The sequence below is a fragment of the Melanotaenia boesemani genome, chromosome 4 (assembly GCF_017639745.1).
Source record: "Melanotaenia boesemani isolate fMelBoe1 chromosome 4, fMelBoe1.pri, whole genome shotgun sequence".
In the NCBI taxonomy this organism is placed as follows: domain Eukaryota; kingdom Metazoa; phylum Chordata; class Actinopteri; order Atheriniformes; family Melanotaeniidae; genus Melanotaenia; species Melanotaenia boesemani.
The window spans coordinates 32,653,358-32,676,924 of NC_055685.1; the positions used below are offsets into that span (position 1 = coordinate 32,653,358).

The following is a 23,567-nucleotide window of genomic DNA, read 5'->3' on the forward strand; positions in this document are numbered from 1 at the left end:
AACCCATCTGTTCTTTCCCATGCTCCACTGCACTATGATAAAAATTTCTAGCATTTCCAGCAGACAGGAACGTTAGTGCTTTGGATAGTTGACCCAAGTACTAAATAATATGAAGATACTACACATGACAGGCTTTAAAGCACAATTTCCTGGAAACATTGCTGTTAGAATACTTTTCAAATATCTTTTAACATATTTTAGTACAAAAGGAGCTGAACCTATTCTAAAATCCAATTATAAAAAAAGGAAAAAAAAGTGTAGTGATTGGTAATCAAGACATGCTGCTGGTGTCATAATGGTTCAAATTACCAGTTTTACTTCTATGCTCATTTCTCTCTGCAGTTAGTTTCACCATCATTCCTGAAGTTATATCACATGCATTTCACAACAGAGACTGAAACTTCCCAAATTTTAATATTTATCTGTTAAATATACAACGTCTGTCATACAATCATTGAGTTTGAATAAAAATGTCAAGATTCATACATAAGAAACATAATAGCATCGAGCAAAGAGTGAAATATAGTCCTGTTTTTTTTTTTGTTTTTTTTTTTTTTTTTTTATGGAAAAGAGGAGTTGCAATCCCCCATGCCAAAAGGTTCTAGAGAAAGTTGCTTGCCACCTGTTAAATACATGTCAAACAACAAATACATTCATTTTAATGAGAAGTCCATTTCTGAGAGCATTCTCTTGTACTGAAATGTCTAGGATCAAAATCTGTATAAACCGTAAACAGGTTACATTCAAGCAAAGTGTTTTTTTTCACCATGTTTCCTTCGCTTAATTCAAGTTTCAGTAATCTTCTTTGCTTGGTGCTTTTCAATATTCCTTCCAACACTTTTGGCAGTACAGAGAGTTGAAGACACTGAGGTTGTGTTTGTTAACAGATGTGGTTTTGAAGAGTGGTATTGGGGTGGAAAAGTGGGTTGCCCCACTTAAGCAGAGATAGACAAACACTTCCAGCAGTGCAAGTGCACATCTATATTTCAGGATGTAATCTTATGAGACAAAGCAAATACTACTGGACTTATTCCAGACAAGGAGAGAATTCAGCCTTGAAAATAAATTCCTTTCTGAGCAGATCCACGAGATGAGCCCTGTAAATGACCATACACTACTTGTCTGCATTTTTAGGTGGTATGCAAGTGTCTGTTCTTTGGATATTACCGGACTAAGAGACACTGCATTAATATATAGTAGATACCTTGAGTGTAGTTTAAGAAAAAAACAAACAAAAACAACACCCATTCCTGTGGCAAAACCTAATATCCAATCATGTCACCATGGTAACTCCAAATAGCCCAGAGGTCTTTATAAGAGACAGTGGCATGCTAATCTCCAACACTCACTCTTCGCTGCACTTCTTCACAAAATATGGAACCAGCCTAAACTTAATTGTGAGACACAACTCATCCGTTTGCCTTTTTTCCTCAGCAAGGACAGAAATGAACATTTTCAGCATGATAAACTCTCTCGTCCCTTATTTCATCCTTCCAGGACAAATGAAAAAAAAAAGAACAATGCAGAATTTCCTCCTTTCTTTCCCTCAGCTGTCGTGTATTACTACCAAGAAGAAAAGAAGGGCCTCTTGCAGTGAAAAGTTTGCGTGAATGCGTTGCCAAGTGTGACTACTCGTCCTTGGCCACCTGAGCGGCTGCGCTCCACCACCACCCGAGGCATCTGCACCAGCTGGATGGGGCTCTTCCCGTCCTTCAATGCCTGGGTCAAGTTCAACACCTGAGCAAAAAACAAGTGTGAGGTAGAGAAACAGCTCAATGACAAAGAAATATGAATAATCACAACAACAGAACCCCAGTTTGCAGTAAAGAAATCTGATGGTAAATGACAGTTTTTATTTACATGGTTAACTGGATGCCATTTTAAAACTGAAGAACATCAAGGGAAATTAAAAAAAAAAAAATCCAGAAGGCTGTTGTATTATGTGGTCAAGGGTAGAACTGGCTCTCTGAATCATTAAAAAAACATTAAAAAGTACTGTAGTCCATGTAACTACTAGCCAATGCTCCAGGTATTTTTACTTTTATTAAGTTTATAAATACCGGTCCATCAATTATTAATTGTGTTTAAAATAACAGAAAACAAAACCCTAGAAAAAAAGCTGTTGTCTGCCATTGCCTCCTTTTGACTGCTATAATTTTGCAGATGACTTTAAAATCACTGAATCAATAATGGGGTTAGAAGTGAATGCAGAACAAGAAGATAAAGACAGGTGAGGCAGGGCATTAGACAAGGATGCAGGACACAAAATGAGGTTTAGATGTGAGAGGAAACAGGGCATACAGCAACACAAAGTCAGACTAGAAACTAGGCCAGAGGAAAGAAAGTGAGGAAGGATATAAAAAGACCAGAGACAGCAGGGACAGAGAAAGAGTAGAAAAGCGTTAAAACAGTGAATGGATATAAACTCACCTGTCCTCTCATCACAGACATTTGTCTCTCAAACATGGTTTTGTCAAAACCTTTATCCGTCTGAAAGCAAAGAAAATATCACTAACGTTAGGAGGTATCCTGTGCCATGGAATTAAAAAGAAATACAGTTACTGTGTGAAATTTACGTTTTCTTTTTTTACCTTAAACATCTCATAGAGGTCCTCACAGAGGTCCTGGACAAAGTTCATATCAGAGAGGCGGGACAGTACTAGTTCTCTGGTCTCCTGGGAGAAGGCCACTTTAGCCTGAGGGAGCCACGCCCAGTGAAATGGGTCTGATGAAGAACAAACAGTATGGTTTGGTGCAAGACCTCACAACACACTTCCTGGGTCTGAAATTCCACACTAAGCAACACTGGAGAGTGCACCATTGTGAATAAATCTTTTAAGTGAATAAACAGCAGTAAATATCTTCTGGGAAACATTTATAACCACAGTCACCGCAGCTGAGGTATGTGCACCAACACATTCCTGCATTGTGGGAAATTTATGCCAATGTAGTGTCCATTGCTTGTATACTGTGACATTCCCCAGCCCTGTGCCTGTTTCACAACCTAATTTAAGGTATTGTGCAAAACGCCAAACTGTTCCTTGAACTTATCATTTTCTGTGGGAGTGACTGAACATACATGCTCTCCACTCATCTGGGTGTTTAAAGGGAAAGGCCAGGCCATTATCGATTGCTGCTATCTTGATGCAGGAGTCCAGGCTGTTCTCTGTCCACTCTGCGTCCTATAAAGTGGAAAACACAGCAACTTCATGGAGTAAAAAACAACGTGACGCAGGGTGAAGATTTCATTTGTGAATAGGGTGTACACTTAAATCATACTTTATTTTAACTCACCTTCTGCTCTTCACCTTCTTCTCCAGGCTTCTCATACTTGATTAACCAGTTGTCATTCCCTCGATCTGAGTGCAAAGACAAACAGAAAATGAAATCATAAAAGAGTGGAGTACAAATAAGTTGTCATATGCAGAAATGTAGGAGGAGGTGCAGTCTACAGGTGTGGTTGAAGCAGCTGTTAGGTTCAAAGACACGGGCAGTAAATGGCTGCTACCATCACTACATTCAGCCCTTTCAGGAGGCATGAAGAAGAATTATCACCCAGTGTGAAGACATACACCCTCACCCGTGTTTCTGATAACATAGTCCAACACCACCAGCCGCTCAAACTGTGACTGCAGCTGCTTCCTGGTGTTCTCTGGCAGGGGTTCAGCCTCAAAGCGCCGCAGCCAGTAGTCTGCTTCGCGGTAACCCTCCACAAAGAGCTGAAAGGAGCCCACCTGGAAGTACATATTCAGTCTGTAATGCATAAAAAAAACTCAACCGGCAGTCAGTAGGTTAAAATGTAAAGCAGCTTCCTTGTACGTTTCCTGCAAACAATTTAGTTTTTCAGATCTTTCTTTAAATATCTACAAAATGACCCAAACGGCAGTCTGCTGTGAGGCAGCTGTATGATTAAGTAATAAGCATTTATTTACTAATGGTAAATGTCAAGCACAGCTCAACATAAAACAAATAATAAAAAAGAATTAGGAAGAACCCCCTACCCTGTTTTAAAATGAAAGAATGAAAAGAAAATGTATGCTTCCCTTTTTAAGAGCAGTGGTCACATTTCTTTTACCGTCCTCCCCCAGCACAGCTACATCTGTAGCTATTCATAGCTTTCAACTCACCAACAACGCGTATATTTAATGGTATTTACAGCAATCACACAGCAGTCAGCGGAAATGAATAAAACTGTCAGTATGTAAAGAAAACTGTATATGTTGACAGCAAAATTTTAAATGTCCTAATGGCCTTTGTCCACCTTCTCTCTCAGACTTGCTTCATTCGTACTCTCCCTCATGGTCTCTAAGGTCAGCTGATCAGCTGCTCTAGGTTGTTCCAAAGACGAGGTTGAAACTCAGAGGGGTCTGGGCTTTTTCAGTTGCTGCAGTAAAATTATGGAAATGAGTTGATCATCATATTAGGCCGGCTTCTTCACCATCTTCTTTTATATCTTATTTAAAGACGCATCTCTTCTCCCTGCCATTCAACACAGCATGAGTTGTTGTTTTTGTGTGAAAGTCTGACCTGAATTTTATGTCTGTTTTACTTACTTACAGTTTACTATTTTTCCTAATGCCGTTTTTAAATGTACTTTATGAATAAATTTGAGTTGGATTTGGATTATCTTTCTTATGAGTGAATGAAAGTAAAAAGTGAAAGTTGGTTATTTGAGGTGATGTTTAAAGGTCTGTTACCTTGGGGGGAAGGCCAACTCTGTGGAAGCGTCGTCCCACCTTGGGAACTTTCTCTAAAGCATATTTCTTCCCTCTGGACTTTGCCCGGTCAATAGCACTATAGTGGAATGTTTCACTCGCCAAATACACCACCTGAAAAAAAAGACAGGTTTAGTCGTGACCACTGCTGGATCATTTTGTAACTTAAGAATAAAAGAAAAAAATACAGATTAATTCAGGTTGACTATATAATTAGTCTGTTTTCAGGTAAAGTTCAGGCACATGCGTGTTCTGTGAGCTGCACCTTGGTTTTCGGCACGACTCCGAGGCCAAGCTTACTATCAACCAGAGAGGCGGCAGCCTCTGACAGGTAACCCTGGTTTGGCAACAAGCAGCCTCGGCCAAAACAGCATGGACAGCAGAGCTAAGACAGACACCGATATGGAGAGAGGTTCAGAGTTGTTAAAGGTCACCACATATTCTGCCATACTGGTACATACAGTCTGCTCAATCAACAAAGAGAATTAAAATCTGACATGTTTTAACATCCATTATACTGACTTCTACAGTATGTTTACTACAGGATGGTTCCACCATAAACTGCCTAAACATCAGTTCTTAGTCCAACAATAATTAAACACTTTGTGAATATTCTAAATGGTAAGTGGAGACAAACAGGACTCTTTGTTTGTGATGTCATCCTTTAGCGACACCGTAGTCTTTACATTCAACAGCCCACATAACAAGTGTTATAATAGAATATAAATACTTTATTAATCCCTTTGGAGAGTCCTCAGGGAAATTTGGGTGTATATTTGGGTAAATAATGAGGTTAGTAAAAGTGTTCTTTTTCTCAGTAACAAGTTATGTAATTGATTGTTCTTTTCATCATAGATATAGTTTGCAAACACCCGGCAATCGAGCCTTTGCTGGCTTTGATCGTAGGGGTGAGGTCAGGACAAAAATCAGTTACCCTGTAGTGTGTACCTGTCTTAAGGAGAGACAAACAGGAATCTCATGGCTGTGTTATGGAGACTAACATCAGTCAAAAAAGTAAGAATCTAAGGCAAGGATGAAACCTTCAGGAAATATGAATAAGAAAAAAGTTACAACAATAATTTGAGTTGATCTTGTGACTACCTTATGAAAATATTTGGTCCACTTTGGGTTCAGGTGACCATAAGGTTCCTCTGACTTTGGTTTAAATACGCCAATGATTTTCTGTTGAGGAAAGAGAGTAATGACAAAAAAAGGTCAATGTGATTTCACATACATTTAAAAAATGCCAGATTATCAAAAAGAAATATATATATTTGCATTTAAGTACTTAAAAAAAACACTGAATAGAAGCTGCTGGTTGCTTCAGCAAGTTGATATGTTAACTGTTCCAATTTTCTGTTATTGCTCTTTTGTATGCTTTCTGAAGAATAAAAAAAAACCTCTGATTTTATAAATATTATATTAAATATACTCTTATTATCTTCTATGTAAATGTAGTTCATAATCTATATTCCTCCCTTACTCCCTCCCCTGCTCACCCCTTTCAGGTCTTTGACAAAGTAGCTCCCACTGGAACCCTGGGAAATCCTCTCTGGAAAGACGCCACTCTCAATAGCTTGTTCTGCCTTTTGGATAAAATCTGCAAACTCAGGATCATCAGGGAAATGGTTGAAGTCTCCACTGTTTGCACCTGGCAAGAGGAAAAACACATTCAGACCATCTATACGCAGTTTTTATTTCAGTTACAATCAAACAGCTGTTTCCTCAGTTTCACACCGAGTAGTACAACAAAGGGGATGATAACAGATACACACCATAAGGAATGACACTAAAATGACATAATAAAGGAATAAATAAATAAATATAACAAAGAATGAAAAGATCTAGCAGATCAATATTAGATTTAAAGTATGTATGGACGGGGTTTGTCACTACAACATTAAAATCCTAACTGATCTCCATCCATCTATAAACGTGTTCCTTTGAAGTCTTTAAGAATATGTTACCTGTTCTAATTCATATATTTCTTTTATTTTTTAGTCCACATGTTCAATGTTCAGATCAGGAGTTAACCACCTAATTTTAACACATTTAATGACTACTATTAGAAGTATTTGTAGGCGATATTTTGGTTCTTCTTACGATGCCGTCTGGTAACAGGCTCAACTAGGCAACTGTTAGATCCAACTAATTTTTTAACTAAATACTTCTTTAAATCACTTCAAGCACATCTTTCCAGAATTCTTCCAATTTTGTGCGTCGTCAAAATATGTGTGTCTGGTCGCCAATGGACGGGCAGCAATTTTTCCAGCATTTATTTGAGTATGTTGCATCAAATTTAGCAACAATTTCAGGCGTCCAAAACAACCTCATGATTACCTTCCATCTGAATTCCCTCCACACATTTGAATTAGTTTCCAGATGTGCTTCAGTACATTTTTCTTCCCACAGATTATGTGACCATTTCATTTTCTAATCTATCTGCGTAATACTACTCTGAATCATACCCAAAATATATTCGGTAACAGGAACTTCCATGTCTTGTCCCAGTTGTTTTTGTTTTAACAATAGTTCCTCTCTTAGCTGAAGGTACCAGAGGAAATCTGCATTCTTTGGTTACAATGTGGATTTAATTGTGCAAAAGATTTCAAATTACCAGCCTTGTGGAGTTGATGCTGAATGGTGAGTCCATACTTTAAACCCTGTGAACTAGCCATTTTTCTTACAGGGAAAAAAAAAAACATATTCAGATAAAAATCATCATTTCCCCACATTTTCAAGCCTTTGCGGTGTGTAAGCACAGAGAGAATATGCCAACACCTCAGTGATGCCCCATCTGCTCCATAAATTTAATCCCAGGACCATCATGCAGTGAAATGTGCTAAATAAACGATCCTGTCACATGGCAAAAAATTCATTTACTATAGTTATACTATGATTCACAAGCTATGGTGTCTTTCAGGAGAATGTGGAGTGTTAAGTATTCCTTTGAGAGAGTCCAAATAACATGACACATTGAGATTTCTTCACCATGAAAGAGACAGAACAGTCATCTGACAGAGGCTCCATATGCTCTGAATCAGTCACACTTAAGTTACATGGGGATGCAGGGAGAAATGAAAGGACACACACAGGAGGGAGGAGGGTGAGGACAGGGACAGAAGAACAGTTTATGTGCCATTCGTCACAGAGAGATAAGGAGAGACAAAGATAGCTTTGAAGCTAATTCACTTGAAGTAGAAGAGAGAGAAGCAAATTAAAAATTGGACAAAGAGACCAGATATGCAAATATTACATAGGGAATGTGGATTAATTAAAAACTAGATTTAGGCTCAGTCCATGAGCTGGTGGAGTTACAGTAGTGTAGTAGTTCATGTCTATCCTGGTAACATTGATTCTTTTTTTGTACATTTCATAAATGAAGCATGCTTGAACGGCACCACAGTACAGAAGATTTATCTTTATTATTTCTTAAAAAATGTTGCCTCAGTGAAGTTACTCTGACTTCAGTTTTAGCAAAGGGTAGGTCAGGACTCAGGCAGAATTAAGCATTTCTGGCAAGAAGCTAGCTAATGAAAGCATAAAGCCAAGCATGGCTTCAGCATGGGGTGGGGAGGGGTTCCACAACTTTTTGGTAGTTGCATGAACGGGCTCTTTCAAGGAAAATAGATTGGGAACCACTAAACCATATGATGGTTTGGTGGTATGACTGTCATCTCGAGACAGTCATACGGTTCTGCAGACAGTTTCTGATTTCCATAAAGATTTCTGTGTATAAAGCAAATGTGAAACATTTTACACTCACTTGAACTTCCAATAATAGATTGAGTCCATTATTTAAGCTGTCTTGTATGACGAATGCTTCCACTGACACATTACAGTAGTGATAAAAGTCTGATAACATCATTGTGTAGTGTGACTTCTTACTTCCTTAATTTCCATTAGCTGTAATCTGTACATAACCAGACTAAAAACACATTAAGTCCTTTTTCTCTCCCAAATTCCTTTTTCATCATCATCATCCAGCATTTAACTGGACTACAGAGTGTGTGCCTGCTTGCACTGTGGCCTGATGCATATTTAATATGTCTCTCAGACATCCAGGTCATTTGATGGGACACAAAAAGCTTTTTCATAGCAGGTGTGTGGTACACTCTGCTCAAGAGACCAGCAGAGATGTGTCAGTGCAGTGTGTGACATGTCACAATACTGCACTATGAAAACAGTAACAACTAAGAAGTCAGAAAACACTGGAACACCAACTGTTTGGGTCAACAAGGGCTCAAAGAATGTATGCAAGTTATAGAAAAGTACTTTTTTCTGCTTTTGACCTTTTGGTAAAAGAAGAGTCAAAGTAAAACTGAACTGATACCTGAATGCAGCTACAGATGTGTAAATATAAAATGTTACAACTAACAAAACAGGAGTTTTCAGGACTATGTAACTTGCCATTTCTAGGGCAAGTTTGTAATTTAGAATTACAAGATAACTGTGCTGAAAAGCCAAAGCAATTGGGACATCACCACCTGCCATTTAAGTCTAATGTTTCTCCTTGTGTCCTAGATTTAAGACAGTGATTTAAAAAATTACATTTCAGGAGACAAAACAATTATTATAGAAGACAATAAATCCTCAGTGGGAGTGTTGTTGAATCCACCAGGCAGAATGAGCCATGTCCTTGGTGATTCAATCATCTTTGCCGAGTTTCCTCTTATAATAGGTTTTATTTTTTTTAATAAACTAAAACTAATCATGCATCTTATGACATTGACAGCTGATAAGTTGCATAAATCATAAAACAGGTTAAATCTATCTTGCTGTAATATGGATTTTAGCTACATAGAGGAAGGCAACTGCATGTAGAAATGGCACAACATAAACGAAGTAAACTAAATTTTAAAGTATATACAGTTCTTAACAGTGAGAACAAAGCACAAAGTTGGTGCTAGCTATTGGAAATTAGATTTTATTATCTTTTTCTCGTTATAACGGGTAATAAGTTTCCTAACGTTTCTATTATTTTATATTTAGGAAATTTTAAAAGGGATCCGGTTGGATGCCAGAGGAAATGAGTAAGTTCAAATTCCCCTGAGGGATTATATAACACCACATCGATTTGACCACGTAGCATTTTCTCTTATCTGTCTGCACCTACCACATCGGCAGGTGTAGCTTTGAGCCCTATCGGTCAAAAACACCCACGTGACACAAACTGAAAATTCAACAGCCCTTATACTAACAGTTTAATTGTCAGCTTTGTTCCAAAACAATTACCTGGTGAGGCTAAGGTGTCTTTATCCGACGACGAGCTGTGTCTGTTCCGCCTGCTTCGCTTCTCTCGGACGCCTCTAGGAGACGAAGCGCTTCCTGCTAAGCACGGTAACAACAGTGCCTCTTCACCGGAACCCTCTGTCTCCAGCTCGGTCAAAACGCTTTCACGTGAGTCCGAAATACGGACAGCAACTCCGGGGTTCGTCGCAAGCCCCAGTCCAACTCGGTTATTGTCAAATAATACATTTGAATGGTCAGTGGAGTTAAAGTTTGGCTCCAGCTCAGGTACCACTGTTGCGCCTGTGTCCAGGATTGGCAAGCTGCTTTCTGTCTCTGATGGGTCGCACTCTGACATCATTTTCAATCCGTTTTGAATTTTTCAGTTACATATGCATTCATTTACAGCAACGTCCCCTTAAGCTGACAGCCCTTCATTTAAAGAGACTTTCATGTTTTCACGCGAGCATAAAACCGAATTAAAAAGCCGGAAAGCAGCTGTTTTCGCTCAGCAACACGTCCTCATAATCCACCAAGCCAGGTTCCTTCGCTTCCTATTTAACCCTCTGCGCATGCGCCAGTTGCAGTTGGCTGGAGTTGCATTCAAGTGCTATATGGAAAGCTCCGGCTTCAGGGCTTCAAACACGTAACTGTTTTTCACATTTAATCTTTATAATTAGTTTACACAAAATAGCTATTTCACACACTTGTTATTTGAAATATGTCGTGCTAAGTAACCACTTCAAATTGCCTAATGGGGGCTTCGATACCATTGATCATAGTAGTTAAAGCTTATATTTTATAAAGATGCTTGTAGGTTATTTTTCCCCCTCCACCTCTATTGTTGTTTTTTGTCTTTGAGTTCGGACGTATCCATTTCAAATTCATGAACCATAAATGAAATGGATACATATCTAATATATACATAAATTAAATAGGCCTATATAAATAAATTGGCAAGTTTTATCTTTTTAATGTAGTGGGTTTTGTACAGGCTGTTAAACAGAGCCATTTTGTTATTAAAATCAACACTGTGTGACAAAAACCGAAATGTAATTTACAGCTAAAAATTAAGGAAGCTAAAAATTTTTGGACCAAGCGGGTATAGAAAATGGATGGAGTGGTGCCTTTACTGTCCGTCCATTCAAGTCAACGTTTGCCTCCCAAAGAAACTTGCGAGGAACCATTATGGCCACAAGATGTCGACAATCAAACATCAATTAAAAATAGCAGTAAAGCGCTGATCCCCAATTTTTCGGCCTTGTTAGAGCAAATATTCCTTAACCTATATGTAAGAATTTACTAGTTAAAGCTGATTCTGTTGACAATATTTTTAACAGGTCATCTCCCTGCTAGAACATCTAAGTCTGGATCTCCATTTGCAAACATTAGGAAAAAACAGACCATACATAAAGTTTTATTAATGTTAATGTTAAGCATGACTTGGATAAATAGTCAGACTTTTTAACCTGAAAGTGATATGTTTTTCGCAGCTTGGTTTCAGATTATTAGCATGTTTATACATAATCATCTCAATCAAATGACCTAGTTTAGAACTTTGAGGTACAATAAACTTATGATTAACCATTCAAAAAGGTTTGCAAATTATGCAAACATATTTTATATTAGTCAGATCTGATTCAATTCATATATTCACATCGAATTAGAACTGGAACACTAATAACATGGCAATTAAGACCTCATGAACTTAATAAAAGGCTTTTTTTTTTATCAAGAAACAGAGCTTGCTATACTACCATTATCCAGTTTGGTGTTGATTTTTTTTTTTTTTTTTTTTCTTTTTCTTTTTGAAGAAAGTACCTTAAATTTTCAATGGAGGGATATTTATTCAAAATCTAAACTGCATAGGGTATAAAAAGAAAGGAGTAGTAATCTAATGCTATAAAGTCTGTTCAAAATTCTGCTTATCCAAAATGTTCTTATATTTCCAGATGGTGATGCTGATGGGACTGTGGGAGGAAACAAACTGGAACACTGGTGTAATTATAGCAGTTTTTCAAGTATTAGGAAATTCCTCCTCCTTGACTGACCATTTAACAATAGTAACTATTCTACTTTCCATTTATTCTTGCTTTTATCCTCCATGTATTCAGACTCCCTTTCTCTTTCCTTTTAGCTCTGCTAGTGCCAACCAATCACACCATAGTTCCCATAGCATCACATTCTTCCTTACCCACAAAACCATCTCTACCTATAACCCAGTCTTTCTGCCACCACTGATCTCTCTAATAAGGCAGTGTAGCTGGAACACATGCAAATGAGCAGTCAGCCAGCTGGTATCACAGCAGCCATGTGATCTATCAAGGTGGGGGGTTAGGAGGTGAAGGAGATGTGGAGAGACGAGGAGGGAGGGAGATGGGGAGGTGTGCTTAGGATAGAAGAGGGAGGGGTCTTATTAGAGGGGAAATGAACAGGTTCAAAGACATGTTGTAGACAGAAAAGACAAATACACCTCACTGGTAGCGCTTTTCGATGTTGGACTAATCCCACTAGCTTATTCCCTCAACTCTCTGTCATGTTTAGGCCTCATCTTCTGTCATTCTATAATTCTGAACTCCTTCTCCTTCAAGGGTAAATCCCTGAAATATCACTTATGTGATGTATGACACTTACAGAGGACATCTGCATATCTTTGTCTTTCTTTATGTGTATGTGTTAGAAAGAGACAGTGTGTGCCAAAACTATGCACTTCACCCACCACTGGGTGACAAGCCCCTGCAGCAGTCAAGGCACACTGCAGACATGCTGCATGAATGCATGTATGTGTGAGAGCGCAAAAGATCTGTCTTTGCCTCACTGAAACACCCATTCCAGCAGATTCTGCTGGCAGAAGATTTGGTTTACCCTGCCAACAGCAACCACCCTTATCCATCCCTGCTTCTTCCCACCTCCTTTCCCTGTGGCAGCTTGATGAGAGAGCAAAGCAGAGTCCTACAGCTCAACTCATTTTTCATCTGAATGTGCGTTGTCTGTGATTAGAGTATTTGTTAGTTTTTAAGCAAATGCAACCACATGAAATTCACAAAAATGTCAGCATGTTGGCTCCTTAATGCAAAAGCACAAAATTCCACCACAGACATCTATGGTTTAATAACTTTGAAATTTACAATGCATAACAGAAGTGAACAAACATTACATTGATAAAAGCATTCTAATTTATGAAAGCATTAGAAAAAGGAACAAAGCCAATGTATGCCTCATGTCCTCCTCTGTCATTCTCATCATATCTTGCCTTAACTTTCTAGATTATGAATCAGCTCTTTTAAACATAAGCGTTTGTCCATTCTGGGTCAGTCTGGTCTCTGCCATGAGGATGATGTGCAGTGCCATGGCAACATCGGTCACCTGTTACCTGTCAAGAGAGATTCATACATAAAAAGAAGTTTAGAAATTGAGTGTGTGTGAGGGTACATGCATGTTTTCAGAATGAGTTGGCAGTATACCTCTCGGGCCAAACATCTTCATATAGCAGTGTGAACAATATGGCTTCTCGTCATACTATAACAGTCACAGTAGCATGTGGTTATTGCTTCATCTTACTCATTCAGTGATTCACAAACTTCAATATTTTACTCATAGACTCTTATTTTTAGTTCTCACATACCTCAGCATGTTGTCCAGCTGTGAGCTGTCTGTTGCACTTCTGACACTTCAGACAGAGAGGATGGTAGTCCCTACCTAAAGATCTCTTCTTCTCACCTGCACCACAGAAAAAAACAAAAAAAAAAACAGGGCTGTGTGAATAAAGGATCGGGTGTAGTTTTTAAACGAATATAGAACTAATGAGTTAGAGGGATTTGTTTTATAATTAAAAAAATATATGTTTTGTAATACAGATTTTTTTATATTATTTTTTTATATTAGAAAACCACAGAAATCTGGTTTTCTGTTTTAAAAAAATATGCTAAAACACTGGTCCGATGTAGAAGAAATGCAGGTGTCTGGCTCAGAATATACAGACTGTTGCTCTCATCAGCACAAATAGGCCAGACACTGTGATGTTGGGGGAAAAGAGATAAGTAGGCCAGGTCACATTAGAGAATTTGGACCTTTTTGGGCACATGGATAGTTGAGTAAAACTTGCAGTAAAAGATCAGAATAAACTCATGAATGCTGTTGTGCCGCAAAAACTGAGGTCTGTGCATGGAACTAAATGAGACAGAAGGTAAGGAGGAAACCCAGATATCTATGCAAGCTCATTTGGGTAGACCCACATCCTGTTATCATGGATACGAGTGTCTGCAATTGTGTATGCGTGTGCATGAAAGAGAAGCACAAAGATAGAGAGAAAAAAATGAAACGTCTTATGTTTTTATTCTTACAAGCAGAGCATGAATATAGTGATTCAGTTTAGCACCAAATAATCAAATTCTGCCGTTTTTCATCACCAGGTTTTATAACTTTGTAACTGTAAAGAAGTACAAGTGTGACAAAAATCTACTGTGATCTTGGTCAATTTAAGTTTTTTTAAGTGGTAAAAAGAAGATTAATCACGTCGATACTGGTTTATTAAAATAGGTTTGCACCTACAGTAAATGTAGGCGCTGCACCCCAAAACTGTTAGAAATGCACATTATTTATATCATTCCATATAAAAAAGGAAAAAAAGAAATGCATATTACTGTTTTCAGATTATTATAGTTTTATTGTCTAGCTTTATAGAAGCAACAAAACAATTTCTCAATCACGAAAAGACAGAAAAATAAATAGATAGCTGTGCCACACAGACAGAGGGAGACAGACAGAGTAAAATTTTAAAGAGGTCAGACTTACCAAAGTAGACAGGCTTCCCACAGATTGGACAGTAGCCTACCATGGTTTGTAATTATTTATCACACAGTGAATGTGTGTGTGTGCTCTTAAACTAGCGATGAGAGAAAATATACCTTTCCAGAGCATGTATATGTCTTCATATGAATGTGATCCGAAAATTGACAGGAAAACCGTTAAACTGTATGAATGTCAGCATCTTGTGAAGTCAAACCAGGATGTGGTGAGTGAGACGTCACAGGAAGTGAGTAAAATTTGAGATTTGAGATGTGTGCATGCAGTCATCAGTGGAAAATAGAATCAGGTAGTGTCTTCAATCCCTTCTATACATGGAAAAGGATTAACCCTTCTTAAAAAGCTATGATTTTACAATCATTTCTATATATCTCTACAAATAATGTGTGTAATCATCTATGACACAGTAAGGAGTAAAAGAAAGAAGGGTGAGTAGAGAAGGAACAAAAACAGCTGTCAGCAGCTCAAATTCCGACTATCCTCTCCCCTTTCCTGCTCCTTTCACCCTCTTTTCTAGATTAAAAACAAGGAGCTGAGCTTCTGAATTGAAAAGAGAAACCTAACACTCGAGTCTTTCTTTCCTTCTGTCTGTCTATTCCACCTCTCTCCCTGTCACATACTCTCACACACATGCACACCTCCAGCTCACTGACTCACTCAGATGCACACCCATTTACACACACACTGAAAGGTTGTACTTCTCCTCAATGACATCACAAAAAGAGGCGACATCCAAAGAGCAGAGGGAGAGGCAGGGAAAGGCCGGGTTGGTGGAGGGACAGATGGGGGTGGGTGGTGGAGACAGTTATCCCCTTGGGACAGGTGATGGAAGCAGACCTGGGGTGGGATGAAGGGGTGTGTGTGTGTGTGTGTGTGTGTATGTGTGTTTGGGAGGGGGGGGGTTGAGACAGTAGCCAGCCTCTGCTCAGAGGGGACAAAGAGGATGAACTGTGATGAACTTCACAGGGCAGAACAGAGCTGCTGAAGTCACTGAGGAAGACAGGCAAATGTCTGTGTGGTTTGTTCCTATCAGTCCCTACAGGCCTCTGGTTTGTAAGTGTCTGAAACAGAACCACACGAAGGAGAAGTATTGTGAAGCTTTAGCTTAATCAGAGTAAAGTAATTTTCATTGTTTCAACTTTAAGTTCTCCTCTGTTGGCAATAAAGTTTTTAACCTTGCTAGCATGTACGTTAGATACATTTATGTGCTGAAGGAGTAAAATCAGTCATCTGTGCTGTGGTTGGAGGTTTCTGCCTAAAATCTGCAGAGCCCCACCTCTCAGGAACCCAGACAGGCTGTATGTCACTTGCAGAACACTGTAGAAACCATCCAGACTCTTTTCTGGGTGGGGTTGTACAGATAATTTGCATGCGTTGTGAAGATCTGATGAAACAGGAAGCCAACACAAACTACAGGAGAAATTAACACAAGCTGGGTGGAGGACAGGTAAAACCTGGTGGAGGAACTCTTTTGTGTTGCTCTAGATAGAAGATCTGAGATGATCAGTTTATGCCTGGAGAAATTTGCTATCAAACCTGGCTAACGTGCTGGTTAACCTGCACATTTAAGTTTTAAAAAATATTTTTCCTGCTCTTACTCTGTGTCATTGCACTCTTGCTGTGAGTCTCGGTACATGAAGCTGTGGCTAGGTACCACCGAACCACAGGGCAACAGTCTCTGCCCAATCAGTCAGGGAATATGTTTAACAGAAGTGACTCAACAAAACCTCTGATGCCTGCTGGTTTTCACTGCTATATACATAAGCATGCAAATCTCCAATGGAAATGTTGACCTTAAAATGAAATTTTGTTAAATAATTTCCTATTTTAAACTGTTTTAAAAACTATTTAGCCCCTTTAGATAAAACTAAAGATGAAGGATAAAGTTTAATTTCAATAAACTATCGCTGATTTTAAGAGAAAGAAATTCATGTAACAAATTAAACTTTAAACTAAGAAGAATTTTTTTGTGTGTGGTTAAAAGAAGTTAATGATGCAGAAAATAATATTGAATAGACTTTTCAAAGTCTGTTGCAAAACTGTGACAAACTAAGAACATCTTGGTTCACCATTTGCTTTGTGTCGTTTGTGTAGGTGTCCATATATACATGGGAAAACTAATGTTTAAGAAGAATGGAAAGGACCAACCTGAAAATACATGATCACAAAAAAGCTTTACCTCAGTATAACAGATAGATAGGATTAAAATAATTTCAGATGTAAATTTTAATGTCAGATTTTGCAACCTGCAACTTGATGGATAATTTTAACAGCACTATATCATATTTTGGCCCTGTGATGGACTGGCAACCAGTCCAGGGTGTACTGGGATAGACTGTGGACCGCTTTCAACAGTGGAATAAGCAGGAATAGAAAATGGATGGATGGATGGATGGATGGATGGATGGATGGATAATTTTTCTAAATGTAATCATTTCTTTTAAACCCACCTCCATAAAATGTGTAATATCCCTTCTCATTTAATTTAAGACTATAAGAATTGCAGCCCTAATCCCAAAAGAATTGGGACTTTCAACTCTTCAAGCAATGATTTGAAAAGCTCTTAAACCAATATTTTATTCACAATAGAAAATAAAAAAAGAAACTACACAAAATGTTGTACTATTTGATGAAAACTATTTACTCATATCTCAAAAAAGCTACAGATACAGTTTACAGGTGAGCATTGTCTTGCTGGAATATGCAATGCATTCCCTGAAAAACATTTTTGCCTGGACGAAAGCATGTGTTGCTCTTAAACCTGCAAATACCTTTTAGCATTGATGGAGTCTTTCCAGATGTGCAAGTTGTAGTACCATAGACAGTAATGCACCCTCACACCATAGGAGATGTAAGATTTTTTTAACTGAGTGCTGAGATATAGGCTCCAGATGAAAAGGAAAATGATTTCCAAATAGAATTTCACATTTTAATTCATCTGACCACAGAACAGTTTTCCACTTTGCCTCAGGTCAAAAATGGCTTTGGTTTTAAAATACAATGGCTTTTCTGTATCATGGTAAAGCTTTAATCTGCATTTGTGGATGACACATTGAGCTATGTTGACACAAAATTATTTTTGGAAGTATTTCTGAGCCCAAGCAGTTATTTCCAAGAACCAGAACCATGTGTTATTTTTTTTTATTTTTTTTTTTTAATTAAAGATCCCAGTATCCAGTACTGACTTTTGGCTGTGTTGCTTACAGAGAAGATTCAAGATTGTCAGAATTATTATATACTTTATAAGTTGAAGTATTTAAAGTCTTATATATTTTTCATTGAGGACCATCCAGCCATCCATGTTATATACCCACATCTAATTTAACATCAGAGGGGGGCTGAAGCCCTTGTCACCTGCTGCCAGGCAAGAGGTGGGGTAGAAATGGGTCATCAGTCCACCACAGGACCAAATTGAAGGAAATTACTCGGAAATTGAGCCACAGTTTATAGATGCGGTTCTTTGCAGATTTCTGATCCTCTGCCCACCTTTACTTCTGAGAGACTCTGCCTCTTTAAGGTGTTGTTTTAATTCCCGGTCATGTTTTTGACCTCTTGTCAATAAACTTTATAAGTTACAGCATGCTCTTCCAGCTGTTTCTCTTAAGTAACACTTACTTTTCCACCTTTTTGTCACAACTTTTTTGAAACATGTCACTGCCATCAAATTCAAGATGAACTAATATCTTTCATGAAACAGTGAAATGTCTTACTTTCGACATGTAATATGTTTTATCTGATTTATCTTGAAAAATATACTGATTTGTGAGGCGTGGAAATCACCACATTAAGGTTTTATTTATATTTTATATTCCACTTCTTTGGAAATGGTTGATATTTATGTAAAATACAAGATAGAACTGAAGTTTGCAGCATTACAAAATAGGAGTTGATTACATGTACGTTCACACATACAGTTCATTCATGTATGTTTGAAAATTCTGAACTATGTATTTTCTCAGTCCTTACATATCACAACTGGATCTGCATATCATTTCTGAAGCTGATGAACTTCAGAGGGCCATGAAATATATTAAGTATTTCCACATTTGCATATTTGCCAGCATCTCTCTCCTGTGTGTCATGCTTTGCAGAGGAATGGAATACCAAGTAGCTATTTCATCTGACCAGCCCTCCCTACAGGATAACCTATCATGCTTTTCCATCAGCATTCATTGTGTGTGGACAGCATTTTGAGAGTTCCATCCTGAATCACAAGCTTAAATGCAGACACTGCTCACAATAATTTTTGATGCAAATTATGATGTTGGGACTTACAAAGGCTGATTCTCAGTAAAATGGTACAGAATTAAGAGAAAAGGGAGAAAATTAAAAATAAAAAAAGAGATGAGCATGGAGAAACACAGGAAATTGTGAAATGGAGAGAAAAAAGGAAACGAGGAGAGAAGAGAGGGGGCGTTAAAACCACATTTCCCAGTGGATCTTTTGGTAAGGCTCTGTTGAGAAAACTGCCAAAACTCTTAACAGACACATTCCCACACTGGCACGTACTTACGCATGGTTCACTTCTGCCAAGTCATATGAAAAGTCCAACACACACTGGATGGAGAGATATGGGAAAATGTGTCTGCATGAGCTGGAAGATTTATAGAAACATGCAGTAAGTGGTGTAAGGAGTCAGAGCTTGTAAGGACATAGAAAGACAGAGAGAAAGACGCTGCTGATGAGAACTGCATGCGTGGTGGTGGTGGTGGTGAGAAGGGGGGTTGGAACAGAGAAGAGGCTGGAGAAAGAAAACGGCTGGAAGGATTCCGTCTTCCCACACATACTGTAAATGCACTGTTGATCACATGTGCGTACACATGAACATACTCTACACACAGCAACAAGCCTTTGGAAGCTTGCTTTTTTCCCCCTCCTCATTCTCACACAGTCACCAGTCATCACGTTTCAGCTCTTGGCATCCTTCTTTCTCCTCCAAGCCCAGAATATGACACTACTTTCGGGCTGCATCTCAGCTGCATACTCACAGTCGGCCTTGCAGTACAAGACATATGGCAAAGAAAATCAAGCAGCATTTCAAAGATCTGACAGATGAAGATAACCAAAGGATAACATGGCCATTTAATTTGTGGTATCCATTTGAGGTGCAAAGAAGACTATTTTTAACACATATTATTTTGATTTTATAACCTGATAAGAAATCTAAATTTTCTGTATGACTTGTCCTTTCCTCTTTCAAAACTGTGGTTTGTTAAGAAAAGGGGAAACAAAGGTTTACACTTTTCTTTACCACACAAAAGCCAAGTCTTCCACCCTTCACTACTACAAGCACTTCATAGCACTAATTAGGGATAGTCAGATGAATATTTTGCTGTGCTGTGCACTGTGGTGTGGTGAACCATTTCTGGGGTGTGTTTTTTATAAATATCCCCCTCTATGATGGCCTCCCTGAGTCAGACGATCTAAAGGCTCTAATCTTCTACTTAGGGTATCAGCGAATTGAAAAGTCAGAAAAATAATTCCTTGTTTTTCACAATTAAGCTGGCAAAGCCCATAAGTCCTCTCATGCCTCTTTGTAGTGATATGATTATTGCATGGCAACCATTACTACATGATTAGTTGCCATGAGTGGCTGGGTCAGTCAGCAGATATTTGGTTGTTTTGTACGGTCTGTGCAAAAGCTATTGCAGAAATGATATAGTTTATTTGTGTGCATGTATGTATTTGTATGAATATTTGTGTGTATACTAACCTTTGTTACGTGATTGGAACCTTTTATGGTACAAATATAAACCTTGTTGGGACCAGTGCTCCTCATGGTAAGCAAGGCACAGTTTTTATAAATCTAAACTCCACACTCACCCCATGTGGGTGATTATCCTTCTTTCAAGCTCTGGTTCTTGTGCTGTATCTTAGCTGTTCAACTGCCCACTTCTGGAAGAAAAAAAGGGGGGGGATCTATTCCTGAGATCTGTTGGACCCACTCTCCCAGTTTAGAGGTCACAGCCCAGAGTGCTCTGACTACAACAGATTACTATTGCCTTCACTCCCCACATTTTTTCAGCTTCCTCCTTCAGCCCTTCGTTTTTTAAGCTTCTAACACTCCTTCTTCTTGATGCTTTTGTTGTTTGGTATCACTATGGCAATCACAGCTGCCTTCATCTTTATTTTATCAGCATCCATATATATATATATATATATATATATATATATATATATATATATATAATGATATTATTATATTAGTGGATGATAGACTCATTATACTCAGTTTCAGAGTCAACCTGAGCCACTCAGAGCCACTCAGCAGGGTTCTGACTTTATAATGCCTAGTTCTCAAGGCTGGTCCCACCTATTGTTCAGATCTGATTAGGGAAACAGAAAGGCAGGCAGAAGGAAAGAACCTAATGTGTTGCTTCTTGCCTGTGCATTCTTGGCATAGCTTGTTGCCCTTTTCATTTTTTGACTGTGATTTTTTTTTTTTCCTTCTTTGCTTTAAAACAGAAGCCAAGGGTCCAAAAGCAGCCAAGTCCCACCGCTCCATTCTGGCTAAGCCATAGAAAGCTTGGCCTGCTATTCTTTCTACTCACCCTTTCTGTCTCATTCTTCAAGTATGACTACAGAATGCTCCCCACTCTTTATCTTTTTTATGTTTCTCTTTGTCACTGCATCTTTTGCATATGTCTCTTTTGTCTCTGATTTATTATTTGTGTTTGTCCTTATTGGTTGGTCTGCATTTTGTCTCATTTTCTCATGCCTTTCTTGTTTCAATAAACACACACACACACTCACACACACCACACCACCCTCTCTGTTTCCCTGCCTGACAGTCTGTCGCAGCCAGCGGACTGGTTTAGCAGGCGGAGTTCAGCTGGGCTCCACAAACACATGGCACTCAATCTGCCTTCTTCGTGTGTACTGGAATGGTATTCCATTTTCTGTGTTGTCAAAGCGTTTTGCTAATTTTTTTATTTTAATTTCATGTTTAAAAGCATTTAAAAATATTTACGGTTGTACAAATGGTTGATTTCACTCCATAAATGGCATAGAGCATTATTTTAAGTAACTTTGTAGAGCTTCACACACTTGGATCATTTGAAATATTATCAGATGTGACCATGCTGGGAACATGCAGCAATGACACATCATCTAAAATTTAGCTGATCTTTTCTAATATGAGTAAATGTGACTTTGGATAAATCCAAAGGGTTAATGTTGACACTTTGCTCTTCTGTGCATCTCACAGATCAAGAACCTCTTGTGTACTAAAAACAGAAGCCTGACTCTTTCTCTATTGTGCCTACTTCTATATCACTGCCATTCATGCTGCCACTCAGACAGTTATCTAATTAGAACAGAATATCAACATTAAAACATATATCTGCCCCCCCTCCTTCCTCTCTCCCTCTCTTTGTTTCTCTGCTCTTCCCTACAGCTGGTGAGAGTATGGTTTGTGACTGCCCCTCCCCCAGCATTTGAACAAGCCAATAAGAGAGCACGTCAGCAAAATGACCCCCCTTCCACACACACAGACACACACCATCCCTCGTTTTCCCTTACCACCCTATCCATTCCCAATCCCATCCCCCAGAGCCCTCAATACACCCCATCCCCCTTTCCTACCAACCCTAACCCACTTACTCATCCTGCCTCCACCCTCCCACACACCCACGAGACTACCCCACCCTCTTTACTTTCTCACCCATGTCCATCCTCCCTAGCCTTTTTCTGCATTCCCCTAACTGTTCTTCCCACTCACCCTTTTTCTTGGAAGGCCCTTTCTTCTGCGGTGCCTCTCCTTCATTACACCCACTCATTGCTTTCCTTATTCCCCATCTCTGCTGTCCCCTTCTTCCCTCACCTCTCTATCTCCCTCTATCCCTATTCCTCTTCTATCTTCTGTGGCCTTATCTTATGAATATCTGTAGCACACTGGGTGAAAAATTGATCCTCCCTGCTGTCTGTGGACTCTGCCACAGCACATTAGCCTGTGTGTGATGTGTGAATGTGTGTGTGGCTGTGCTGCTTGTGGGAGAGAGGAAGGGAGGAGTGAAAGGAAGGAGGGTGGGAGGGATATTTGCATATCATCAAAGTAGGGAAAGGGAGTGTAATGAGGGGAGAATGTACATTGAGTTTGTTGGCTAATATGCGTGTTGATGGGTTTGTGTTGATTGGGTGAAATGAGAAAACAAGACCAATGGAGTAGTGTGTGGAGGACTAGAATGACCAGGATGGGGCTAGGTGTGTGTGTGTGTGTGCACAAGTAAGAGTGGATAAACTTAAATCACATGTTTTCCTTCACATGCCATCCTTCACAACATCACATCCACCTAGTCACATGCATATATAGAGCATCAACACCACACACTGCTTACAGTAGTTGGTTATGTCTCACTCAGGCTATATCCTTGACCTTTTGACACAACAATTCATCTATGCTCCCATAAAGTATGTTATCTTCTCAATGGAAAGAAATTTTAAAATAAACATATTCCAACACATTTAACTATTATTAGGACACAGGGGTATAATCAGTGAGAAAAACACCTCAGAGGATCACTTTCACTTAGTTTAACTAGTGAATCTAAAGTGGGTTAAAATAAGTTTCTAAAGCTTTGGGGCTCAATTTTATATTATTTTCAAGTTCTCTTTGTTATCATGGTTTAGTCTATTGTAAAGTTTTTTTTTTTTACATGTAACTTCTGCAAACACAGCGAATACTTATTTTTACGATGAACTTTCTGCTCTAGAGGAAACAGCTGCAATGGGTAGGCTTGGTATTTGTAAATAAATAATTTAAAGCCCCTTTTAGCCTGTCTCTCTGCTTTCCACAGCTTCTGATTTAACAGGGCACAC

The 23,567-nt window shown here is 38.7% G+C and overlaps 2 protein-coding genes across 2 annotated transcripts; both read right to left on the reverse strand.

The window, feature by feature from the left end:
* Positions 1-405: 405 nt before the first annotated feature.
* pi4k2b (phosphatidylinositol 4-kinase type 2 beta) lies at positions 406-10,506 on the reverse strand. Its single transcript, XM_041983556.1, has 11 exons — positions 9,951-10,506; positions 6,215-6,366; positions 5,817-5,897; positions 4,981-5,100; positions 4,698-4,829; positions 3,581-3,734; positions 3,295-3,359; positions 3,080-3,182; positions 2,592-2,725; positions 2,431-2,490; positions 406-1,737 (listed from the first exon to the last, which is right to left on the reverse strand). The coding sequence occupies exons 1-11, from the start codon at positions 10,303-10,305 to the stop codon at positions 1,564-1,566; spliced, it is 1,530 nt and encodes a 509-aa protein (XP_041839490.1). The 5' UTR covers positions 10,306-10,506; the 3' UTR covers positions 406-1,563.
* A 2,534-nt stretch (positions 10,507-13,040) lies between these two features.
* zgc:195282 (uncharacterized protein LOC100192223 homolog) lies at positions 13,041-14,960 on the reverse strand. Its single transcript, XM_041983429.1, has 4 exons — positions 14,739-14,960; positions 13,570-13,664; positions 13,409-13,463; positions 13,041-13,317 (listed from the first exon to the last, which is right to left on the reverse strand). Exons 1-4 carry the CDS (start codon positions 14,779-14,781, stop codon positions 13,307-13,309), a joined length of 204 nt encoding a protein of 67 aa, XP_041839363.1. The 5' UTR covers positions 14,782-14,960; the 3' UTR covers positions 13,041-13,306.
* Positions 14,961-23,567: the final 8,607 nt, after the last annotated feature.

Excerpts from the sequence above, each read along its gene's own strand:
- zgc:195282 (XM_041983429.1), bottom strand. The coding sequence starts at position 14,781 with ATGGTAGGCTACTGTCCAATCTGTGGGAAGCCTGTCTACTTTG. Across the intron at positions 13,665-14,738 it reads TGGGAAGCCTGTCTACTTTG|GTGAGAAGAAGAGATCTTTA; the intron begins GTAAGTCTGACC and ends TCTGTGGTGCAG. Across the intron at positions 13,464-13,569 it reads CAGCTGGACAACATGCTGAG|TATGACGAGAAGCCATATTG; the intron begins GTATGTGAGAAC and ends TGACTGTTATAG.
- pi4k2b (XM_041983556.1), bottom strand. The coding sequence starts at position 10,305 with ATGATGTCAGAGTGCGACCCATCAGAGACAGAAAGCAGCTTGCCAATC. Across the intron at positions 3,183-3,294 it reads AAGAAGGTGAAGAGCAGAAG|GACGCAGAGTGGACAGAGAA; the intron begins GTGAGTTAAAAT and ends TCCACTTTATAG. Across the intron at positions 2,726-3,079 it reads CCCAGATGAGTGGAGAGCAT|ACCCATTTCACTGGGCGTGG; the intron begins GTATGTTCAGTC and ends GTTCTTCATCAG.